General features: G+C 42.6%; 1 protein-coding gene across 1 annotated transcript in view; it reads right to left on the bottom strand.

Moving 5' to 3' along the window:
* abcc4 (ATP-binding cassette, sub-family C (CFTR/MRP), member 4) overlaps nucleotides 1–19,913 on the bottom strand; it is a 438,076-nt gene extending 418,163 nt beyond the window's left edge. Inside the window, exons 1-2 of the mRNA XM_043692688.1 lie at nucleotides 19,714–19,913; nucleotides 10,180–10,290 (exon numbers count right to left, since the gene is read on the bottom strand). Coding sequence (XP_043548623.1) covers nucleotides 10,180–10,290; nucleotides 19,714–19,787 — 185 coding nt within the window. The 5' untranslated portion in view covers nucleotides 19,788–19,913. The remainder of the gene's footprint in view (nucleotides 1–10,179; nucleotides 10,291–19,713) is intronic.
* Nucleotides 19,914–19,949: the final 36 nt, after the last annotated feature.

Below are 19,949 nucleotides of genomic sequence, written 5' to 3'. Positions count from 1 at the left end.
AACCCATCTATATGACTGTATCTGAGACTTTCCCCCCTTCCTATAACTACCATCCATCACATACTGTTGCTGTTGCAAATTCCTCATCACTTCTAACTGTCTCTCCAACCGATCCATTCGATCTGATCAGATTCGCAGCCAACAGCAGATGTAATCCTTAGTAACCCTTAAACTCTCTTTAAACTCCCACATCTGACAAGAAGTACATATCACTCTATCAAAGGCCATTTTTGCTCCTTCACAATCTACAGACCCAGAAATTAACACCGTCTTATTCTTCGACAAACACTGCCCCAGGTTAAATTAATAGTTATGGCTTATATTTTAAGTTTAGTCAAGAGATAAATCTCCAAAAACATATAATCAAGAAAGAACCCATTCTACTCACTACTGCAGATTCTCTGTAGGCCACACTTAAAACAACGGTTAACTTATTTGATTCTGTGCTGAGAACTTCGTCCAACAGTTCCTAACTCATGCTAGGAAGAAACAAACAGCTCCAAGATCGAGACACACCAATACCAGCTCGATAAGAATTATCATATCATCCAAGACCTGACCAACTTAAGGAAGAAAGCTCTCCATGCCGGTCAAAACAACATCACCAGTGAGGCAATGTAGAGAATAGAAATAGCAGAGTTACAAAGAACAACAAGGAAAATCAAAACCCAAAGGTGGACTGAGAAAGATAAGCAGCTGCAACTCCTTGCTGACAAGCATAACACCCAAGATTTGTTCAGTCCCACCAGACCCAACACCCTTAGCCTCAAACTCGTGCAGACTAAGGATGGGGTCCTTTTGAAAGGCAGTGAAAACAGAAGTCTCCAAAGGAGACAATCCTTCAAAGAACTTCTAAACTACAATACAATTGTTAACGAGGTAGTGTTTCAGGAAATACCCCAACTCCCCAAAGATAATCTCCTCCTGGTGTGGTAGACATTGAAGCTGGAGTCTTGAAATAGTTCTTACAAGAACTCTTTTATACACTGTGCTCACATGTATTAAAATTCCATTACAATGGCGTTACTTTTTTTAATCTCGAGTCTGCAAAGTTTTGAAGGGGTTCTGTCCTGGGAGACAGGAGATGGTTTAAAACATGTTCCAATTTGCTGGCTGCTACTTCTGATGGGATGTCTATCCAGTCTGCTTGTATAATTAGGAGGTGTTAGTCCTTTTGTCTTTTAAGTTAGCAAATATTAGTAAAAATGCTAGGCCTATATGCTCTAAATAGGTTTTAAAATGTACTTGAACACAATTATATAATAAAGGACATTAAACTGATTACTGCAGCTGGATTGAGAGATGTATTTACTATTTGTTGGTATGAGTCTCATTCATTCATGCAATTTTATGGAAATACTGTTTTGTCAGTTAGTTTCATAAAGGGATAATGACCCAGTTAAAAGGTATTTAACACGTACTTAATCTATTCAGGTCCAGGGTTTGGTTGGTAAGGGCTGATTAATATTATAATGTTTCATGGAGACTTGATGGGGATGGTATTGTTCTATATGCTGAAACACTGCTTGTAATAAGGGCTGATAAGGTATGGAAATGCAGTAATGTGTCTGAAAGGGTTGCTTTTAAATTTGGATACTATAGAACCGCTGTTTTATGAATGAATGAAACCATGTTAAAGTAAATAACAGATTAGTAAAGGATTATTAATGAATGAACGGGAAACCAATATTAATGAATATAGTGAGCTAGTGAGTGAGTTAATAAAGATAGCCTCTAACACAATATCTCACAGTATCAAAGAATTGGTCTCAATCTTAAGAGGACTCAGTCATACAGTCCAGAAATAGATCCTTCAGCCCAACTTGTCTGCGCCAACCAGATATCCTAACTGATCTAGTCCCATATACCAGCGTTTGGCCCATATCGCTTTAAACCATTCTACTTCGTGGACTCATCCAGAATTCTTTTTAATGTTGTTATCGTACCTATCTCCACCACTTCCTTTCACAGCTCATTCCATGCATTCAAATCCTTTATCAACCCATCCCCGGTCACATTCTGGCCCACTTCTCAATTAAGATCAATAGAGAAATGCTCCCAAACATGGAACATTTCACTTACCTGGAAAGCTACATCTCATCTAAGGCTGACATCGATGTGGAGATGCAACATCACATCCAATCTGCAAGCACCACATTTGAATGCCTAAGGGTGAGCATCTTAGGTGACCAAGACACGCATGCAGGTATCAAGACCCTTGTGTATAAGGCAGAGATCTTTCAGACTCTTTTATACCTGCCTCAGAACCTACCAGTCAAATAGAGGAAAGGAACCAAGACAATGAGAGCTTAGCCATGTTGAGTTTCAAGGGAGTAACACAAGGCTGGATGGCTTCTATTTTCATGCTAGGAGCATTATTGGTAAAACAGAGGAGTTAAGGGTGTGGATTAACATTGTGTTGGGGAATTTCAACAACCCCAACATTAACTGGGATAGTCATAATGTAAAAGGTTCAGAGGAGGCATATTTCTTGAAGTGTATTCAGGACAGCTTTATATGTTAACACTCAGTTGGGAGGCAGTAGTGAGAAGTGACTCAGGAGGATTCTGGGAGACTTTGGCTCACACCCCACAACTGAGAACAGGAGGATTTGGTGTCCAAAAACAGTGAAGTCGGAATATTACATTCCTGTAGTGTTTCCCTCCATGCCACAAAAAAAAGTGAAAGAGGGGCCACTAAAAAATTTTGTTGGGGCTTATAGACAGCAGAGCAATCTGCATCTTATTGTCCAGTAAAGATGGCAGGGACTCTGGGAAAGTTTGTGATGTGTGTGGCATGCAAGATGTCAGACATTTTGGTTCCACAAGATATCCAGGACAGTCAAATCTGTATGAAGTGATGGAGGGTAGTAGTCTTCAAACAACATGTGGCTGATTTGAAGCAGCAAATCTCTTCACTCACACCATCCAAGCAGCAGAGGGTTTTCTGGAACAGTCGTGCCAGAAGTGTGGTGACTCCACATCATGATAGACAGGCAAGGAAGAGTGTAGAGATAGCAAGATAGCAGGTTGTCATTCATCGAAAGGAAGAGAGACTGCAGGTCCAGGAAACCCAGGACTCCTTGAATCTATCTAACAAGCAACACAACTAAGTTGAGATTGGATGAGGCAAAATCAGAGTATCATGGTGCCTGATGATACTCCAAAAAAAGAGGGGGAATGGTAAGCAAATTAGAAAATTGATAAGAACAAGTTACTGAATAGTTCAAGTGATAGACAGTCTAGTTTGCAGCCAAGATCAGGAATCCGATACGATCTGTTCCCTCCTGCATGCAAAGTTTTGAGACAGAATGAAACGGCTGGATAAACATCCAGACAAGGAAGATGAACATGTGGAATCCAATGATACAGGAAAGGTCAGCTTGTTGTAGAATAGTTGTAGTCCCAATACTGACCCTGGCAGAACTCCACAAGTCGCTGGTTGCCATCCTGAAAAAGACTCCTATGTCCCCACCCTGCTCTTCTGCCAGTCAGCCAACCTCCTATCCATGCTAACACCATGTGCTATTATCTTATTTAGCAGGCGTATGTGCAGCAGCTTGTCAAGCCTTCTGGAAATCCAAATAGATCGCATCCACTGACCATCTTCTGAAGTCAGATGTCACATGACACCAGGCTATAGTACATTATGCTTATTTGAAACGACAAGCTTTCGGAACTCTGCTCCTTAGTCAGGTGAAGTGACTTCACCTGACAAAGGAGCAGTGCTCCAATAGCTTCTGATTTCAGATAAACCTGTTGGGACTATAACCTGGTGTCGTGTGACTTCTGACGTTTTCCATAGAGTTCAACACCGGCACTTCCATGTCAGATCCTTTGAGGAGGTAACAAGCAAGTTCAACAAACAATTCCAACAGATCTATCAGACATCACAAAGTCATTCTGACAGCTTGATTTTACCATGCATTTCCAATTACTCTGCAATCCAATATGAAGTTGGAAAAAAATAAAAACCAGTCAAGTTAAGAACCCAGACTGGAAAATGGCAAACTGTAGGGGTCTGAAAGTTGAACTGGAGAAAACTGTATGGAAACGCACTTTGATGGATAAAATAGTGGATCAAAAATGGGTGCAAGCTGGGTACATACTTATGGGAGATAAATATGAAGTACCCAAAGCGAGAATATTCTATATGTTTAAGGACTTTGATGACAAAATAAGGGGAAAAAAGAAGGTACATAATGCATATCAGAATAATAATAGCTATAGAAATCAGGAGGAGTATCTCAAGTGCAAGACAGAGTCTAAGGTTGGAATAAGGAAGGTTAAGAGGAAGCAGGAGGAAAGAATAGCAGGCTGCACTAAAACAAATAGTAATACGTTCTTCAAACATACCAACAGTAAAAGATTAGCAGAGGAGAGAATGCAGCCCATCAGAAACAAGCAAAATAAACTGTTTACTGAAGCAAAAGGTATGGCAGGGGTACTAAGTGAATACTTTGTTTTTGTCTTAAACAAATCAAAAGATGATTACAATGGCTCATGTGGACAACTTGGGTGTTTTGCAACTGATGTCGGTGTAGACTTATTGAGCCGAAGGGCCTGTTTCCACAGCTAATGAAGAGGTGTTTGAAAAGGCTGGCAGCACTCCGGGTAGAGAAGTCGCCAGGCCCAAATGAGATGCATCTTAAATTACGGAGAGAGGGAAGGGAGCAAATCGTGTAGCTGCTGACAAAAAATTTCTAGGCCTCTCTGAATACAGGATTAATCCCAGGGTTCTGGAGAAATGCAAATGCAACATTATTGTTTAAGAAAGGGGCAAAAGATGATCCAGAAAACAAAGACTTGTCAGCTTGGCATCAATAGTGCCAAAACTGATGGAGACCAGAATAAGGGAGACGGTAAATACAAACTTAGTGAAATACAAGTTATACAAGACAGTCAACATGGTTTTGTCAAGGACAAACATCTCTGGAAAATTTAATTTGACTTTTTGACAAGGTGACACAGCCAGTGGATATTGCAAATGTGAACTTTTAGAAAGCATTTGAAAACACGTGGAAGGTTGGTTAGTCAATCAGAAATATTTGGGTTAGAAGTTGGCTAAAAGATAGGAAACAGAGGCTAAGTATAAATGGGGATTTTGCAGGCTGGAGGGGAGTTTAAAATGGTGTTCCCCAAGGATCTGTTTTGGGACCCCTGCTTTTTCTGATTTATATTATCAACTAAGAGAGGAGTGTTGAAAGCAAAATCTAAATTTGCATATGATACTAAGCTAGAGAGAACAGTGAATTGTGAGGATGATGCTGAGTGACCTTGTGGAATTGTGTGAAATAGATAGTTGCCTGATGGGAAAACTGGCCAATCCCTGGCTGTAATACAGTACAAGTTAAGACTATAGCAAAGGTCAAAGAATTAATAACCTCAGCAGGACATGACGCAGGCTAAGTCAACGTTAAGTTCTTGAACTTTGGTAAACCTAGTCAGAGCTGGATTAGTTGGCTCTATTTAAATTTTGGAATACTAACTAAGCCTAAATAAAGACAATCCACAAGGACTAGATTATAGAATTACATAAGCGACTCAAGGTTTGGAAAGTCAATATGATAAACATTACAAGTAATAACACAGATCATAATTCAATGTACTAGTCTAATGGATGACAAGCCTCGAGTGATAATTATTGATATGTTTTAAGTATAAAAATTCCTGCTTTTCTCTCTGTAAGTGTGAACTCGTGAGAGAAACTGAGAGCTGCGAATAACTCTCTCTTTTCCAAGTTAAGTCATCTGCATGCAGTTCTATTGTCGATAAAGACTGATTGTTTATCAGAACGAGCTGTGCTGAATTTTTTGTTGACTTTGTTTAGCTCTCTCAGTCCTGTAGCTATGATTAATTTAACTCTACATTTGGCGCTGCAAGCAAAAACCAGGGGCTGCACAGTGGCCCAGTGGTTAGCACTGCTGCCTCACAGCACCGGGGACCCGGGTTCAATTCCAGCCTCAGGCAACTGTCTGTGTGGAGTTTGCATGTTCTCCCAGTGTCTGCGTGGATTTCCTCAGGGTGCTCCAGCTTCCTCCCACAATTCAAAGGTGTGCAGGTTAGTGAATTGGCCATGGCAAATTGCCCATAGTGATCAGGGATTTGTAGGTTGGGTGCATTAGTCAGGGGCTGGGTCTGGGTGGGCCATTCATCGGAGGGTCGGTGTAGACTTATTGAGCCGAAGGGCCTGTTTCCACACTGTAGAGATTCTGAAGTTAATTCGGGGGGGGGGAGACTGAAAAAGCAATCAAGCCACAACCCAGAGATTAGAGACGATGGCCACCACAAGATAAGCTTTTAAACCTTGGTCTCCCTCTTTCCCTTGGCTGAGTGCTGCGACCCTTGTCCCTTGCAGAGGACACTTACAAGTGATGGTTTCCAAATCTGAAATCTAAATTTTTACACTGGACTATGTTTGAAGCGTTGTGGATCAGGGATCCAGTTGTTGGCTCCCAGGAAGTGTGAATAGCATTAAACAATAAATTGGGTAAACACATTTGGCCGCTAGGGGGCACTTGGGATCCATAAAATTGCAGAACTGCTAAAAAAAATCCTATCTGGACGAAAAATAAGGTTCAAAATGGAAAACTATTATTTCAAATTGGACAAAGGTGCCACAAGTACTCGCGATTAATGAGTTGGAGGGCTAACGCTTGTAAACAGGGAAATGATGACTGCTTGGACAGGGTGTAGGGGCGTATTGCCTGCAACAATAGTAGACTCACCAACTTTAAGGGCATTTAAACGGTAATTGGATAAGCAAATGGACGAGAATGGAATAGTGTAGGTTAGATGGGCTTCAGATTGGTTCCACAGGTTGGCGCAACATCGAAGGCCAAAGGGCCTGTCGGGCGCTTTTATGTTCTATGTTCTATATAAATGGTAAAATGAAAGATTAGGAAACTTTAAAATTCAAGTGCGCACTATGGGACTGAAATATCAAGACCTGAAACAAACAGCTGCAAGTAACAAGCAGGCAGGAGGCTAGTCCAGCAGGATGATCCAGCTGCTCTTGCATGGCAATGTTTCACGATTTAAGTGATATGGACGAGGAGGCGGCATTTACACTCCCCGTTCTCCTACCTTCAACTTCTGACTCAACTACCGCTGACCCATTGCTCACTGCACTAGGTCCTGTGTTAAACTCCCGTCGGTAGAAAAACCCTGCGCTTCCCTTGATCAGTCTCTCCGTAATATATCTCTTCAGCCTACAGACAAAGAGCCCTTCCCTCCACCACCACCCTCTGCCAATTACACACTTAGGTCTTTTAGCAATCCGGGAGCTGCTCTTGATGACTAAGCAGACCAGTTCATTGACGACTGGCAAGCCTTCAAACCTCAGGAGCTGTGTTTAATCATGCCCTTTAGTCCATCCGCAAGGATGGCCCAGAAGGGTTTATTGATTATTTAAGATGCACTGCAATCTTGTACAGTGCTATCATTCAGGATCAGTATTCCCTTATTTATGCCTCTCTTCCTCCTGAAATAAAAGGAAGATGGATGGCTGAACTGGGGGCAAACAGGGACACATGGACTACATTTAGTGCCATACACCAAGATGAAGATGATCAGCGCACAATGATATTCACGTCACTGAAACATGCACATCCTAAGGCCGTGAACATCTCCAAACTCCTTGACTGTAGACCTGCCCCAAAGAAGGACAGTACTTTATTTTTTCACCGCTTCTGTTGCATTTACACCCTCTATTCTGGGGATACTGCTTTTTCCGAAGGGAGACAGTCCTCAGTTCAGTGCGCTGTGAATGCAGGCTTTGCCTGACCAGGTAGCTTCCTGTATAAAAACTAACAACATGGATTGGTCAGATAATTCAAGGTCCCAGATGCGACGTGCGGTGTCCTACTACTGGAGCAATGGCCGTGACCACTTAGCGGGACTGGACACCACGCCCACATCAAGTCTGAGTTCGTACAAAGATTTGCTTGCAGCTGTTCTCCTAGGCCCACGATGGAACGGGGACTGACCGGCACAGGTGCAAATCATTTCCGACTGATCCATGCACTCCCCATAATGCTTGCTTTAACTGTGGGCAGGTGGACCACTACACAGAAGCGAGTCCTGCAGATGCTGGAGATTAGAGTGGTGCTGGAAAAGCACAGGTCAGGCAGTATTCGAGGAGCTGGAAAAATCAACTTTTAGGGCAAAAGACCTTCCCACTACGCCAGGGTTTGTCCATTTTCCCACAAACAGGGCCAGAGGTCTCATCATAAGCAGACATCCTTCATTACCTTTAACACTTTTTGACTAACTTGCGCTAACTACCCGGTCTTCTCACATCCAGATCACCTTCACCTCCACACACATCATCTATTGCATCTGCTGCACCCAATGTGGCCTCCTCTATATTGGGGAGACAGGCCGCCTACTTGCGGAACGTTTCAGAGAACACCTCTGGGACACCAGGACCAACCAACCCAACCACCCCGTAGCCCAACACTTTAACTCCCCCTCCCACTCCACCAAGGACATGCAGGTCCTTGGACTCCTCCATCGCCAGACCATAGCAACACGACGGTTGGAGGAAGAGCGCCTCATCTTCTGCCTAGGAACCCTCCAACCACAAGGGATGAACTCAGATTTCTCCAGTTTTCTCATTTCCCCTCCCCCCACCTTATCTCAGTCAAATCCCTCAAACTCAGCACCGCCTTCCTAACCTGCAATCTTCTTGCTGACCTCTCCGCCCCCACCCCACTCCGGCCTATCACCCACACCTTGACCTCCCTCCACCTATCGCATTTCCAAAGCCCCTCCCCCAAGTCCCTCCTCCCTACCTTTTATCTTGACCTATTCTACAGTCCTAAGATATAGGCACATAATGCAAACAATTCTATCACACAAGTGGGGAATGCCTTACACAGTTTTAAATTTTTAGCATTCCACTTCGTCAACCATGGGATGTTCAGTGAGAGAAAGTACAGAGTGTTGACTAGTTAATGTTCAAACCATCAGGCATATTGGATTGGCATTGATGCCTATGATGGTAATGTACAAAGGCTGGTAGCCTCGTCAGACAGATATATTCTGGAAAATACTCTAAATATCAGTTTGAGATTGTTCTGTTCTGAATAACAGAATTTAGTCAAGGTCAGTATAAAATATGCCATCACTTAAAACTCCTATGCATTCGTAATGATTGGAGTGTTATTTACTCATGATACATACAGAAGGAATTGTAGAATTAGAATTAGAATCCTTACAGTGTGGAAACAAGCCCACACTGACCCTCCGAAAAGTAACCCACCCAGACCCATTCCTCTACCCTATAGTTACCCTGACTAATGAACCTACCCTACACATCCCTGAACACTATGAGCAACTTAGCACAGCCAAGCTAACCTGCACCTATTTGAATTGTGGGAGGAGACCGGAGCACTCGGAGGAAACCCATACAGATGGAGAAAATGTGCGAACTCCACACAGACAGTCGCCAGAGGCTGAAATCCAACCCGGGTCCCTGGCGCTGTGAGGCAGTAGTACTAACCACTGTGCAGCCCTAAGTTTAATGGTTGGAGTATGTATGATGTCATATCGTCAGAGATGTTCTTGCCATTGCCTACTTTTGTGTGAAGTGTAAAAATACATAAAAGTTAAAATAGATTTAAGTAATTTTCCAACATCTCTAACACAACTGGAAACTGGAGGGAAAAGTGCTCAGTTTTCAAACACATACCAGTGGTGTGGGAGGTGATGGAAGTTCTACTGCAATTTCAAAGTCAAGTCATCTTCTAACATCAGAACATATTTGAACTAGACTTGTTGTTAATGTGGTCTGATACTTCTGGGGTGCAATATTACAAACAGCATAATACCAAAGTAGTGTCAGGCCTAGGCAATAGTTGAATTTGACCGAAATGTACAAAATATATGAACTTCACTGACAAATATTTATGGTATGGAGATGCCAGTGTTGGACCGGGGTGTACAAAGTTAAAAATCACACAACACCGTTATAGTCCAACACGTTTAACTGAAAGCATTAGCTTTCGAAGCTCTGCTCCTTGATCAGGTGATGAACCTGTTGGACTATAATCTGGTGCTGTGTGGTTTTAAAATATTTATGGGGTCACCATCTGTTGCTATAGTCTATTAAACATATTATTCACATTGCACTTGTATGTATTCAGCAACAATTTGAAAAAGCAAAAAATAGGAATACCTTTGCAGTTCCTCTCCTAATCTCTCAGAACCATCTTCTGGAGGCACTTTGTACAAATCATTTTCTTCTAATCTCCTTTTGTAACCAATTCGAAACAGTGGATTTAACCAACTGCAAATTGAAAAATAAAAAGATAACTGAACTTGCAACACAATTTGAACACGTCTTCAGCACACACTAAAGCAACAATGTGAAAAGATTTAAACAAATTAAAGATGAACAATTCAGTGAATAAAACTCAGTAGAAACTATTCTTGGATACTGCTCCAACACTTCTTATGAGAGCTAAAATTCTTCCAAGTATTACCAAGGTCAAAAGCATGTATGTTTACTTTAAAATAGACAAAATTTTCTGAATTTTGAAGTAAACTTAAAAGTGCAGGCTCAGCTGCCGAATGCAAAGGCTGGGAAACGGGCTGTTCCAAAATAGAGGAGAAAGTGAGGACTGCAGATGCTGGAGATCAGAGCTGAAAATGCGTTGCTGGAAAAGCGCAGCAGATCAAGCAGCATCCAAGGAGCAGGAGAATCGACGTTTCGGGCATAAGCCCTTCTTCAGGAATGAGGAAAGTTTGTCCAGCAGGCTAAGATAAAAGTTAGGGAGGAGGGACTTTCCTCCAACCGTCATGTTGTTGTGGTCTGGCGATGGAGGAGTCCAAGGACCTGCATGTCCTTGGTGGAGTGGGAGGGGGAATTGAAGTATTGAACCACGGGGTGGTTGGGTTGGTTGGTCTGGGTGTCCCAGAGGTGTTCTCTGAAACGTTCCACAAGTAGGCGGCCTGTCTCCCCAATATTGAGGAGGCCACATCGGGTGCAGCGGATGCAATAAGTGATGTGTGTGGAGGTGTACGTGAATTTGTGACGGATATGGAAGGATCCCTTGGGGCCTTGGAGGGAAGTAAGGGGGGAGGTGTGAGCGCAAGTTTTGCATTTCTTGCGGTTGCAGGGGAAGGTGCCAGGAGTGGAGGTTGGGTTGGTGGGGGGTGTGGACCTGACGAGGGAGTTACGGAGGGATTGGTCTTTTTGGAACACTGATAGGGGAGGGGAGGGAAATATATCCCTGGTGGTGGGGTCCGTTTGGAGGTGGCGGAAATGACGGCGGATGATACGCTGTATATGGAGGTGGTGGGGTGGTAGGTGATGACCAGTGGAGTTCTGTCCTGGTGGCGGTTGGAGGGGCGGGGCTCAAGGGCGGAGGAGCGGGAAGTGGAGGAGATGCGGTGATGGGCATCGTCGATCACGTCTGGGGGGAAATTGCGGTCTTTGAAGAAGGAGTCCATCTGGGTTGTACGGTATTGGAACTGGTCCTCCTGGGAGCTGATGCGGTGGAGACGAAGGGATTGGGAATATGGGATGGCGTTTTTACAGGGGGCAGGGTGGGAGGAGGTGTAGTCTAGGTAGCTGTGGGAGTCGGCTGGTTTATAGTAAATGTCTGTGTTGATTCGGTCGCCCGAGATAGAAATGGAAAGATCTAGGAGGGGGTGGGAGGAGTCTGAGACGGTCCAGGTGAATTTGAAGTAGGGGTGGAAGGTGTTGGTAAAGTGGATGAACTGTTCAACCTCCTCATGGGACCATGAGGCATCGCCGACACAGTCATCGATGTAGCGGAGGAAAAGGTGGGGGGTGGTGCCAGTGTAGCTGCGGAAGATGGACTGTTCCACATATCCAAAATAGATACATGTAACAATTGGCTGTTAAATGGTACCTGAGTTTTGGTACTGTTTTGACAACAATTTAAATTTAACCAATTAGTTTAAATTATGCCCAGGATACCAGAAGCCAATTAAATTTGAATGTTATTGTTTTGACACCTGGAAACCAATGAAATTAGAAGAATTCAACATTTTGGTGGGGGATGGGGGTGACTAAACCGCCATTTTGAAAATTAGAGAGAGGATCTGCCAACAATCAGCAGTGCAATTGCCGTAGAGCCAACTGCCTATCTAACAGTTTGCTCTCAAAGAAATCAAACAATACTATCTATCAAAAAGTACCTTTTCATGGAAAAAATTCTCGCAGTAAAAAGAAAGACGATGACCCAGGGAGTTCACTAGGTGGAAGATCGAAGACAGTGGAGAAGATCGAGACTATGTGGTTTTGAGATGAAGTTAATGAAATATTTAATAAGTGTCTGATTGGAACAGCATATTTTTAATAGAGTTGGGATCAGACAGCAAGTAATTAAGAAAGGGGGGCTTGGATTTGTTAGTATTTATTGTCTAGTATTCATTATTAAAGTTAGGAAAATAAATTGTTTTTTTTCTTGAAATACTGGAAATTCAAAGTTCTCCGTCACTCATGTTTTAACAAATTATGAGGCAAGACAAGCTTTTCAGGCTGTGTTGGCTCAGTGGTTAGCACTGCTGCCTCAAAGTGCCAGGGACCCGGGTTCGATTCCAGCCTCGGGCAACTGACTGTGTGGAGTTTGCACGTTCTCCCCATGTCTGTATGGGTTTCCTCCGGGTGCTCCGGTTGCCTCCCACTATCCAAAAATGTGCAGGTTAGATGAATTGGCCAAAATAATTTGCCCAAAGTGTTAAATGCATTAATCAGCGGTAAATGCAGGGTAGAGGAATGGGTCTGGGTGGGTTACTCTTTGAAGGGTCGGTGTGGAGTTGTAGAGCCAAACGGCCTGTTTCCATACTGCAGAGGATCTAATCTAATCTAATGTAATTAGATTATTACAGGGGTTCAACCACCGCTCCGTAACAGTTTGAGGCTCGTCATCCAGGATTTGATCAGATCTGGGGTAAGAAAGATCCCAGTAGATTGAAACATTTGGCGATTAGTGTCCTAGATCTTTAAATAAAACTTAGGTGAGAAAATTTCTTTTGTTTCAGTTACTTGTGATTGGTTACATCGAGGGTGAGCAAACTGGCTCTTAACATTGTTAGAGAGATTCTGGGGTTTGAAGATGCTTCCTGAAGTTGCCAAGAAATTTTAGAAAGACAAAAGAAGGATATACTTTTAGAATTAGTAAACCCAATTAGGTTAGAACTCGGTTTAACTTGGAAGAAAAGGAAAGTTGAAATTGTAATGGAGTTGGTCAAGCACTTAGGTGAAACAGAGAAACAAACAAATGGAGTGGCGTTATAGAGTTACAGAGATGTACAGCATGGAAACAGACCCAACCCGTCCATGCCGACCAGATATCCCAACCCAAACTAGTCCCACCTGCCAGCACCCAGCCCATGTCCCTCTAAACCCTTCCTATTCATATACCCATCCAGATGCCTTTTAAATGTTGCAATTGTACCAGCTTCCACCACTTCCTCTGGCAGCTCATTCCATACATGTACCCACCCTCTGCGTGAAAAAGTTGGGTCTCTTTTGTATCTTTCCCCTCTCACCCGAAACCTATGCTCTCTAGTTCCGGACTCCCCACCCCTGAAAAAAAAACTGTGTCTATTTATCCTATCCATGCCCCTCATGATTTTACAAACCTCTATAAGGTCACCCCTCAGCCTCAGATGCTCCAGGGAAAACAGATGTAACCTATTCAACCTCTCCACATAGCTCAAATTCTACAATCCTGGCAACATCCTTGTAAATCTTTTCTGAACCCTTTCAAGTTTCACAACATCTTTCCGATAGGAAGGAGACCAGAATTGCATGCAATATTCCAAAAGTGGCCTAACCAATGTCCTGTACAGCCACAACATGACCTCCCAACTCCTGTACTCAATACTCTGACCAATGAAGGAAAGCATACTAAACGCCTTTTTCACTATTGTATCTCCCTGCAACTCCACATTCAAGGAGCTATGAACCTGCACTCCAAGGTCTCTTTGTTCAGCAACACACCCTAGGACCTTACCATTAAGTGCATACATCCTGCTAAGATTGGCCTTTCCCAAAATGCAGCACCTCGCATTTACCTGAATTAAACTCCATCTGCCCCTTTTCATCCCATTGGCTCATCTGATCCAGATCCTATTGTAATCTGAGGTTACCCTCTTCGCTGTCCACTACACCTCCAATTTTGGTGTCATCTGCAAACTTACTAACTGTACCTCTTATGCTTGCATTCAAATCATTTATGTAAATGAGAAAAAGTAGAGGACACAGTACTGATCCTTGTGGTCTGAAAAACAACCTAGAAAAACATAAATTGCAAACGAGGCAACTAGAGTTAGAAGATAAAAAAAGGGAGCGAACATACTGACCTGAGCAAAAAGAGAAAGACGGAGAGAAGAGAGATCAAAAGAGAGAGAGGGAAAATGGAGAGAAAGTTTTTAGCTGAGAAGAGAGGACAGAGAGGACAGAGAGGACAGAGAGGACAGAGAGGACAGAGAGGACAGAGAAAGAATTTGAACTTCAGAACTTGTGAATTAGTCCAGAAATTTAGCAGAATGGACATTAAAGGAGAAGGCATGGGATGTATACAAAAATGTTAAAACATTGCCATTTTTTGGAAGATGTCAAAGCCTTCTTTATTTCATTTGAAAAACTGGTTAGGCAAACAGAGAACTTGCGGATAATGCGAGTTCAGACTAAGCTGGTAGGCAGAGCTAGTGAGGTACTTGCAGCACTGTCAACATGAGGGGTCAAGACATTCTGCAGATTTCAAACAGGCTATTTTAAGTGTCAATGAATTGGCACCAGTATCATATAGACAGCAGTTCATGAAACAAAGAAGGAACCAGGATAAAAGCAAATTACTGCGGATGCTGGAATCTGAAACCAAAAGAGAAAATGCCGGAAAATCTCAGCAGCTCTGGCAGCAGCTTAAAGAGAGAAAAGAGCTGACGTTTCGAGTCAAACTGACCCTTTGTCAAAGGGTCAAAAGGTCACTTAAAGAGAGAAAAGAGCTGACGTTTCGAGTCTAAGTGACCTTTTGACCCTTTGACAAAGGGTCAGTTTGACTCGAAACGTCAGCTCTTTTCTCTCTTTAAGCTGCTGCCAGAGCTGCTGAGATTTTCCGGCATTTTCTCTTTTGGTTAAAGAAGGAACCAGGTCAGACTTATGTTAAGATGAAAGAATTAAACATAAGCAATTTTGATCGATGGGTACGGGCCGTAAAAATAAACAAGACACATGACGCTCTAAGATTATTCTGCTGGAGCAATTTAAAAACTCAGTTCCAGAGATTATAAGAACTTATATGGATGAACATAAAGTTCAAGATGTGAGAAGAGCGGCAAGATGGCAGATGAATATGCAGTGGTGCATAAGGTGAAATTTAGCTTCTGACAGGAATTTCATCCCATGAGAGATAGAAATTGGGAGAAGGGGGAAATCCTTCACTACAAGGAAGCACGGTAGCTCAGTGGTTAGCACTGCTGCCTCACAGTGCCGGGGACCTGGGTTTAACTCCAACCTTGGGCAATTGTCTGTGCAGAGTTTGCACATTCTCCCTGTGTCTGCATGGGTTTCCTTCAGGTGCTCCGGTTTCCTCCCACAATCCAAAAATGTGCAGGTTAGGTGAATTGACCATGCTAAATTGCCCATAGTGTTCAGGCATGTATAGGTTAGGTACATTTGTCAGGGGTAAATACAGGGGAATGGATCTGGGTGGGTTACTCTTCAGAGGGTCGATGTGCACTTTTTGGGCTGAAGAGCCTGTTTCCACACTGTAGGGATTCTAATCTAATTCTAATTATCAGAATGATTGGGATAAAGGTATCCCATTCATATTGTTTGCCTTTCGAGATGCCACACATTAATCTATTCAATTTACCTCCATTGAATATTCAGATATGAAGTGAGAGGGCCTTTGAAACTAATTAAAGAAAAATTGACAGGACTGAAGTCAGGAATCTCAAACTTGGATTATGTAACGAAGGTGAGGGAGTGATTAAACTGTGCAGATGAGTTAACTAAATAGCACCTGAAGAGGACACAGCATAGAATGAAGCAGATGGCAGATAAAAACTCTAAAATTCGGACATTTTCCCGTGGGGATGACATATTAGTATTGTTACCAGTGTTGGGAGATCCCTTCAAAGCCAGGTTTAGTGTCCCTATCAAAATCGAGGACAAAGTGAGTAAGGTCAACTACCTGGTAAAGATGCTGGATAGTAAAACACCGTGTCGGGTATGTCATGTAAATATGTTGAAACCTTACTACAATAGAGACATGGAACTGGAGGAAACAGTTGTTAGTTCCTGCCCCTAGAGTGAGGAATCAAATCCAGATGGTGTGGATTTAAATGTGCCTCAAAATATATTAAGTAACGAGGAAGCCTTTAAGGAATGGGATAGGATAGTGAGAGTTATCTGTCTCAAGAGCAAAGAACCGAGTTGAAAGGCTTCTTGCAGCAGGTTGAGGACATAGAGTCACAGAAATGTACAGCTCGGAAACAGACCCATCGGTCCAACCCATCCATGCCGACCAGATATCCCAACCCAATCTAGTCCCACATGCCAGCACCTGGCCCATTTCCCTCCAAACCCTTCCTATTCATATACCCATCCAGATGCCTTTTTAAATGTTGCAATTGTACTAGCCTCCACCACATAGAATGTCATAGAGGTGTGCAGCACGGAAACAGACCCTTCGATCCAACTCCTCATTCCAACTTGTCCGTGCTGACTAGATATCCCGACCCAATGTCCTGTTCAGCCGCAACATGACCTCCCAACTCCTGTACTCAATACTCTGACCAATAAGGGAAAGCGCCTTCTTCACGATCCTATCTACCTGTGACTCCACTTTCAAGGAGCTATGAACCTGCACTCCAAGGTCTCTTTGTTCAGCAACATTGCCAAGGACCTTACCATTAAGTGTATAAGTCCTGCTAAGATTTGCCAAAATGCAGCACCTCACATTTATCTAAATTAAACTCCACCTGCCATTCCTCAGCCCATTGGCCCATCTGATCAAGATCCCATAGTAATCTGAGGTAAATCTTCTTCGCTGTCCACTACACTTCCAAGTGAACTAACACTTAACATCATCTCCATCCAAAGCCACAATCTATATAGAATGGAACCATGCAAATTTTTTAAAAATCAGCCATTAGCATATTGAATTATATTTTTAATCAGCATATTAAGGTTTTATGCAAGAAATTCCGTCAGCCTCAATAGTTTAGTTGGTAGATGGTGAAACTCTCAATCAGAGCATTGTTGTTTAAATCCTGCTTGAGGCACTTCTTTTTTCTTAGCTGTGTAATTCAAATATTTTCCTTTAATACTTTTACCAGACAAATACAAGCAATTTTCCACAGCCTCAAAACAAAATCCAAGTTGGACGAGGGTCAAAAACTTATAATTGGTTAAGGATTACACAGGTTAAAAATGGCAACTTGAACTTTGATAGTCCACATCAAGCCAATGTGTTCCTTTGATTGCAATTAACAGAAACCCTGACACAGAGATTGCACTAGTACATGCACAGCTAGTGTTCCCCTCAACTGTTACGACACAGATAAACATGGCTTACCAAATTGTGCAACAGCTATTAGCAGGCAACTGGTTTAACATTAATTTCTAAAAAAAAAATGCAACATTCTGCAAATATTGGAAATCAGAAATAAAAACAGAAGATGCTGGAAATAATTAGAAGGTCTAGCAGCATTTATACAGAGAGAAACATAATTAAGGATAAAAGGTCACAGAACTAATACTTTTTTTCCTCCCCTCAGATGCTGCCAGGGTTGCTAATTATTTTCAACATTGTTTTCATTACTGTTGACTGGCACCATACAAAACAGTACAAATTAAAGTTTAAGTCAGATGTTAAATATATAAAATTAAGTTTAAGCAAACAATCATCTTTCAACAATCAGGAACTAGTTCCCTGCAGCTCTACTGCATAGAAATGGACTCCATGTTACTATGCTCATGCAAAATGTGCAAGAATGTCTACTTAGGGCCGTTAAACCTCACTTTTTTCATTCCCAAAAATCTTCATTTGTATTTTTCAAAATAGCCACCTGCAAGATCCCCTCCAAGCCATTCACCATCCTGACCTGAAAACAGATTAATGTTCCTTCACTGTCAATGGGTCAAAAGAGTTGAAGAAGGCAGCTCACCACTACCTTCAAGTGCAGCTAGGGATGGACAATAAATGCAGGCCTAGATTAGAGTGGTGCTGGAAAAGCACAGCAGGTCAGGCAGCATCCAAAGAGCAGGAGAATTGACATTTCAGGCATACGCCATTCATCATGAATGGGCGGGGAAAACAGGGAGGGGGATGACAGATAAATAGGAGGGTAGCTGGGAAGGAAATGACCCGAGGGGTGCGGTGAGAGATATATATATATATATATAGGGCTTTGTGAGTGTCTGAGAGAGAGAGTATATATGTGTGTGTGGTCTCAGTATGAGAGGGCGCATGTGTGAGTGTGGGAGTGTCTCTCTCTGTAGGAGTGTGTGTGTATAGATAGGGTGTGTATAGGTAGGGTGTGTGTGTGTTTCTATACACTCTCTCTCACAGACATTCACAACCCCCCCCCCACCCCAGACACACACAAACTCACCCTCTCACAGACTTAGACCACTTTACACTCTCACACAGCCGCTCACAAACCCCTACCCCAGACAGACACACATAAAAACCCACATGCACACATACATCTGTGGGGTGAATTTGTACTTGCAGAGTTACATTGTACTTTGCTCAAGAACTGCATGAATCCATTTAAGACTCTGTTAACACTTTTTAGATTAAAATCAGTCTAAACATTATGGCATAGACAGGGATCACAGGGGGCTAACACCTTCAACATCTTATCTGCACTGACACCAATTTTCACAGGTAATCTGAGAATGTAACTTTTTAAAAAAGTTTTGTGATTTACATGTGAAAGAAGTGAAACTATCATGGTCTTTCTAACAGATGTGATTTGGAGATGCCGGTGTTGGACTGGGGTGTACAAAGTTAAAAACCACACAAGACCAGGTTACAGTCCAACAGGTTTAATTGGAAGCATACTGGCTTTCAGAGCGATGCCAGTATGAGAGACTTAACAAATGATCAGGGTATTTTTCAATGTATAATTTCAGTTATATCACAGTGTAAACTTTTGCTATAAATTCTGTGTCTTACAATTGTGTCCTCCACAACCACCTGATGAAGGAGCGGCGCTCCAAAAGCTAGTGCTTCCAATTAAACCTGTTGGACTATAACCTGGTGTTGTGTGATTTTTAACTTTATACACCCCAGTCCAACACCAGCATCTCCAAATCATTCGTAATGAAGGGCTTTTGCCCGAAACGTTGATTATCCTGCTCCTCAGATGCTGTCTGACCTGCTGTACTTTTCCAGCACCACTCTAATCTAGACTCAAAAAGTTTATCATTGACAGTTAATTTTTTTTAAACTGAAGATTTTCAGGAGAACGCCTGAAATAAACCCGTCCTGTGATTGTAGGAGTAATCGATATTTTCTCAATCTACAAGTGTCAATCTGAGGCTGTCACTGAACTAATGAAAACCGAGAAGAAGCAAAGGGCCAACAGCACTGATTGCCTTCTGTAATGAACAATGATTAAAGCATATAGAGAAAAACAAGAAACAGATATTTCACCTTGAATGACACTAAAGTAGGAAAACGATAAGTATCGCTAAACAGTGTCTAAATACGCTTACCAGAAAAATACTTTGGAGAATATATTAGCAGCTACCATAGGATTAAGTTTATCTTCTCGGCAGACGGGCTCCATGACAGTCTGCGTCAGTGAGAGAAAGTTCCTCACAGGCGGTACAGGCTTCCCTTCCGTGAGACAACAATCCCGGGTCAGGGGGGGTTGGGAATAATCCCGGGTCAGGAGGCGGGAACAATCCCGGGTCAGGGGGGGTTGGGAATAATCCCGGGTCAGGAGGCG

The sequence above is a fragment of the Chiloscyllium plagiosum genome, chromosome 6 (genome assembly GCF_004010195.1).
Source record: "Chiloscyllium plagiosum isolate BGI_BamShark_2017 chromosome 6, ASM401019v2, whole genome shotgun sequence".
Taxonomy (NCBI): domain Eukaryota; kingdom Metazoa; phylum Chordata; class Chondrichthyes; order Orectolobiformes; family Hemiscylliidae; genus Chiloscyllium; species Chiloscyllium plagiosum.
The sequence above is the reverse complement of the archived record's forward strand: the minus strand, read 5'-3'. Positions and strand labels throughout refer to the sequence as shown.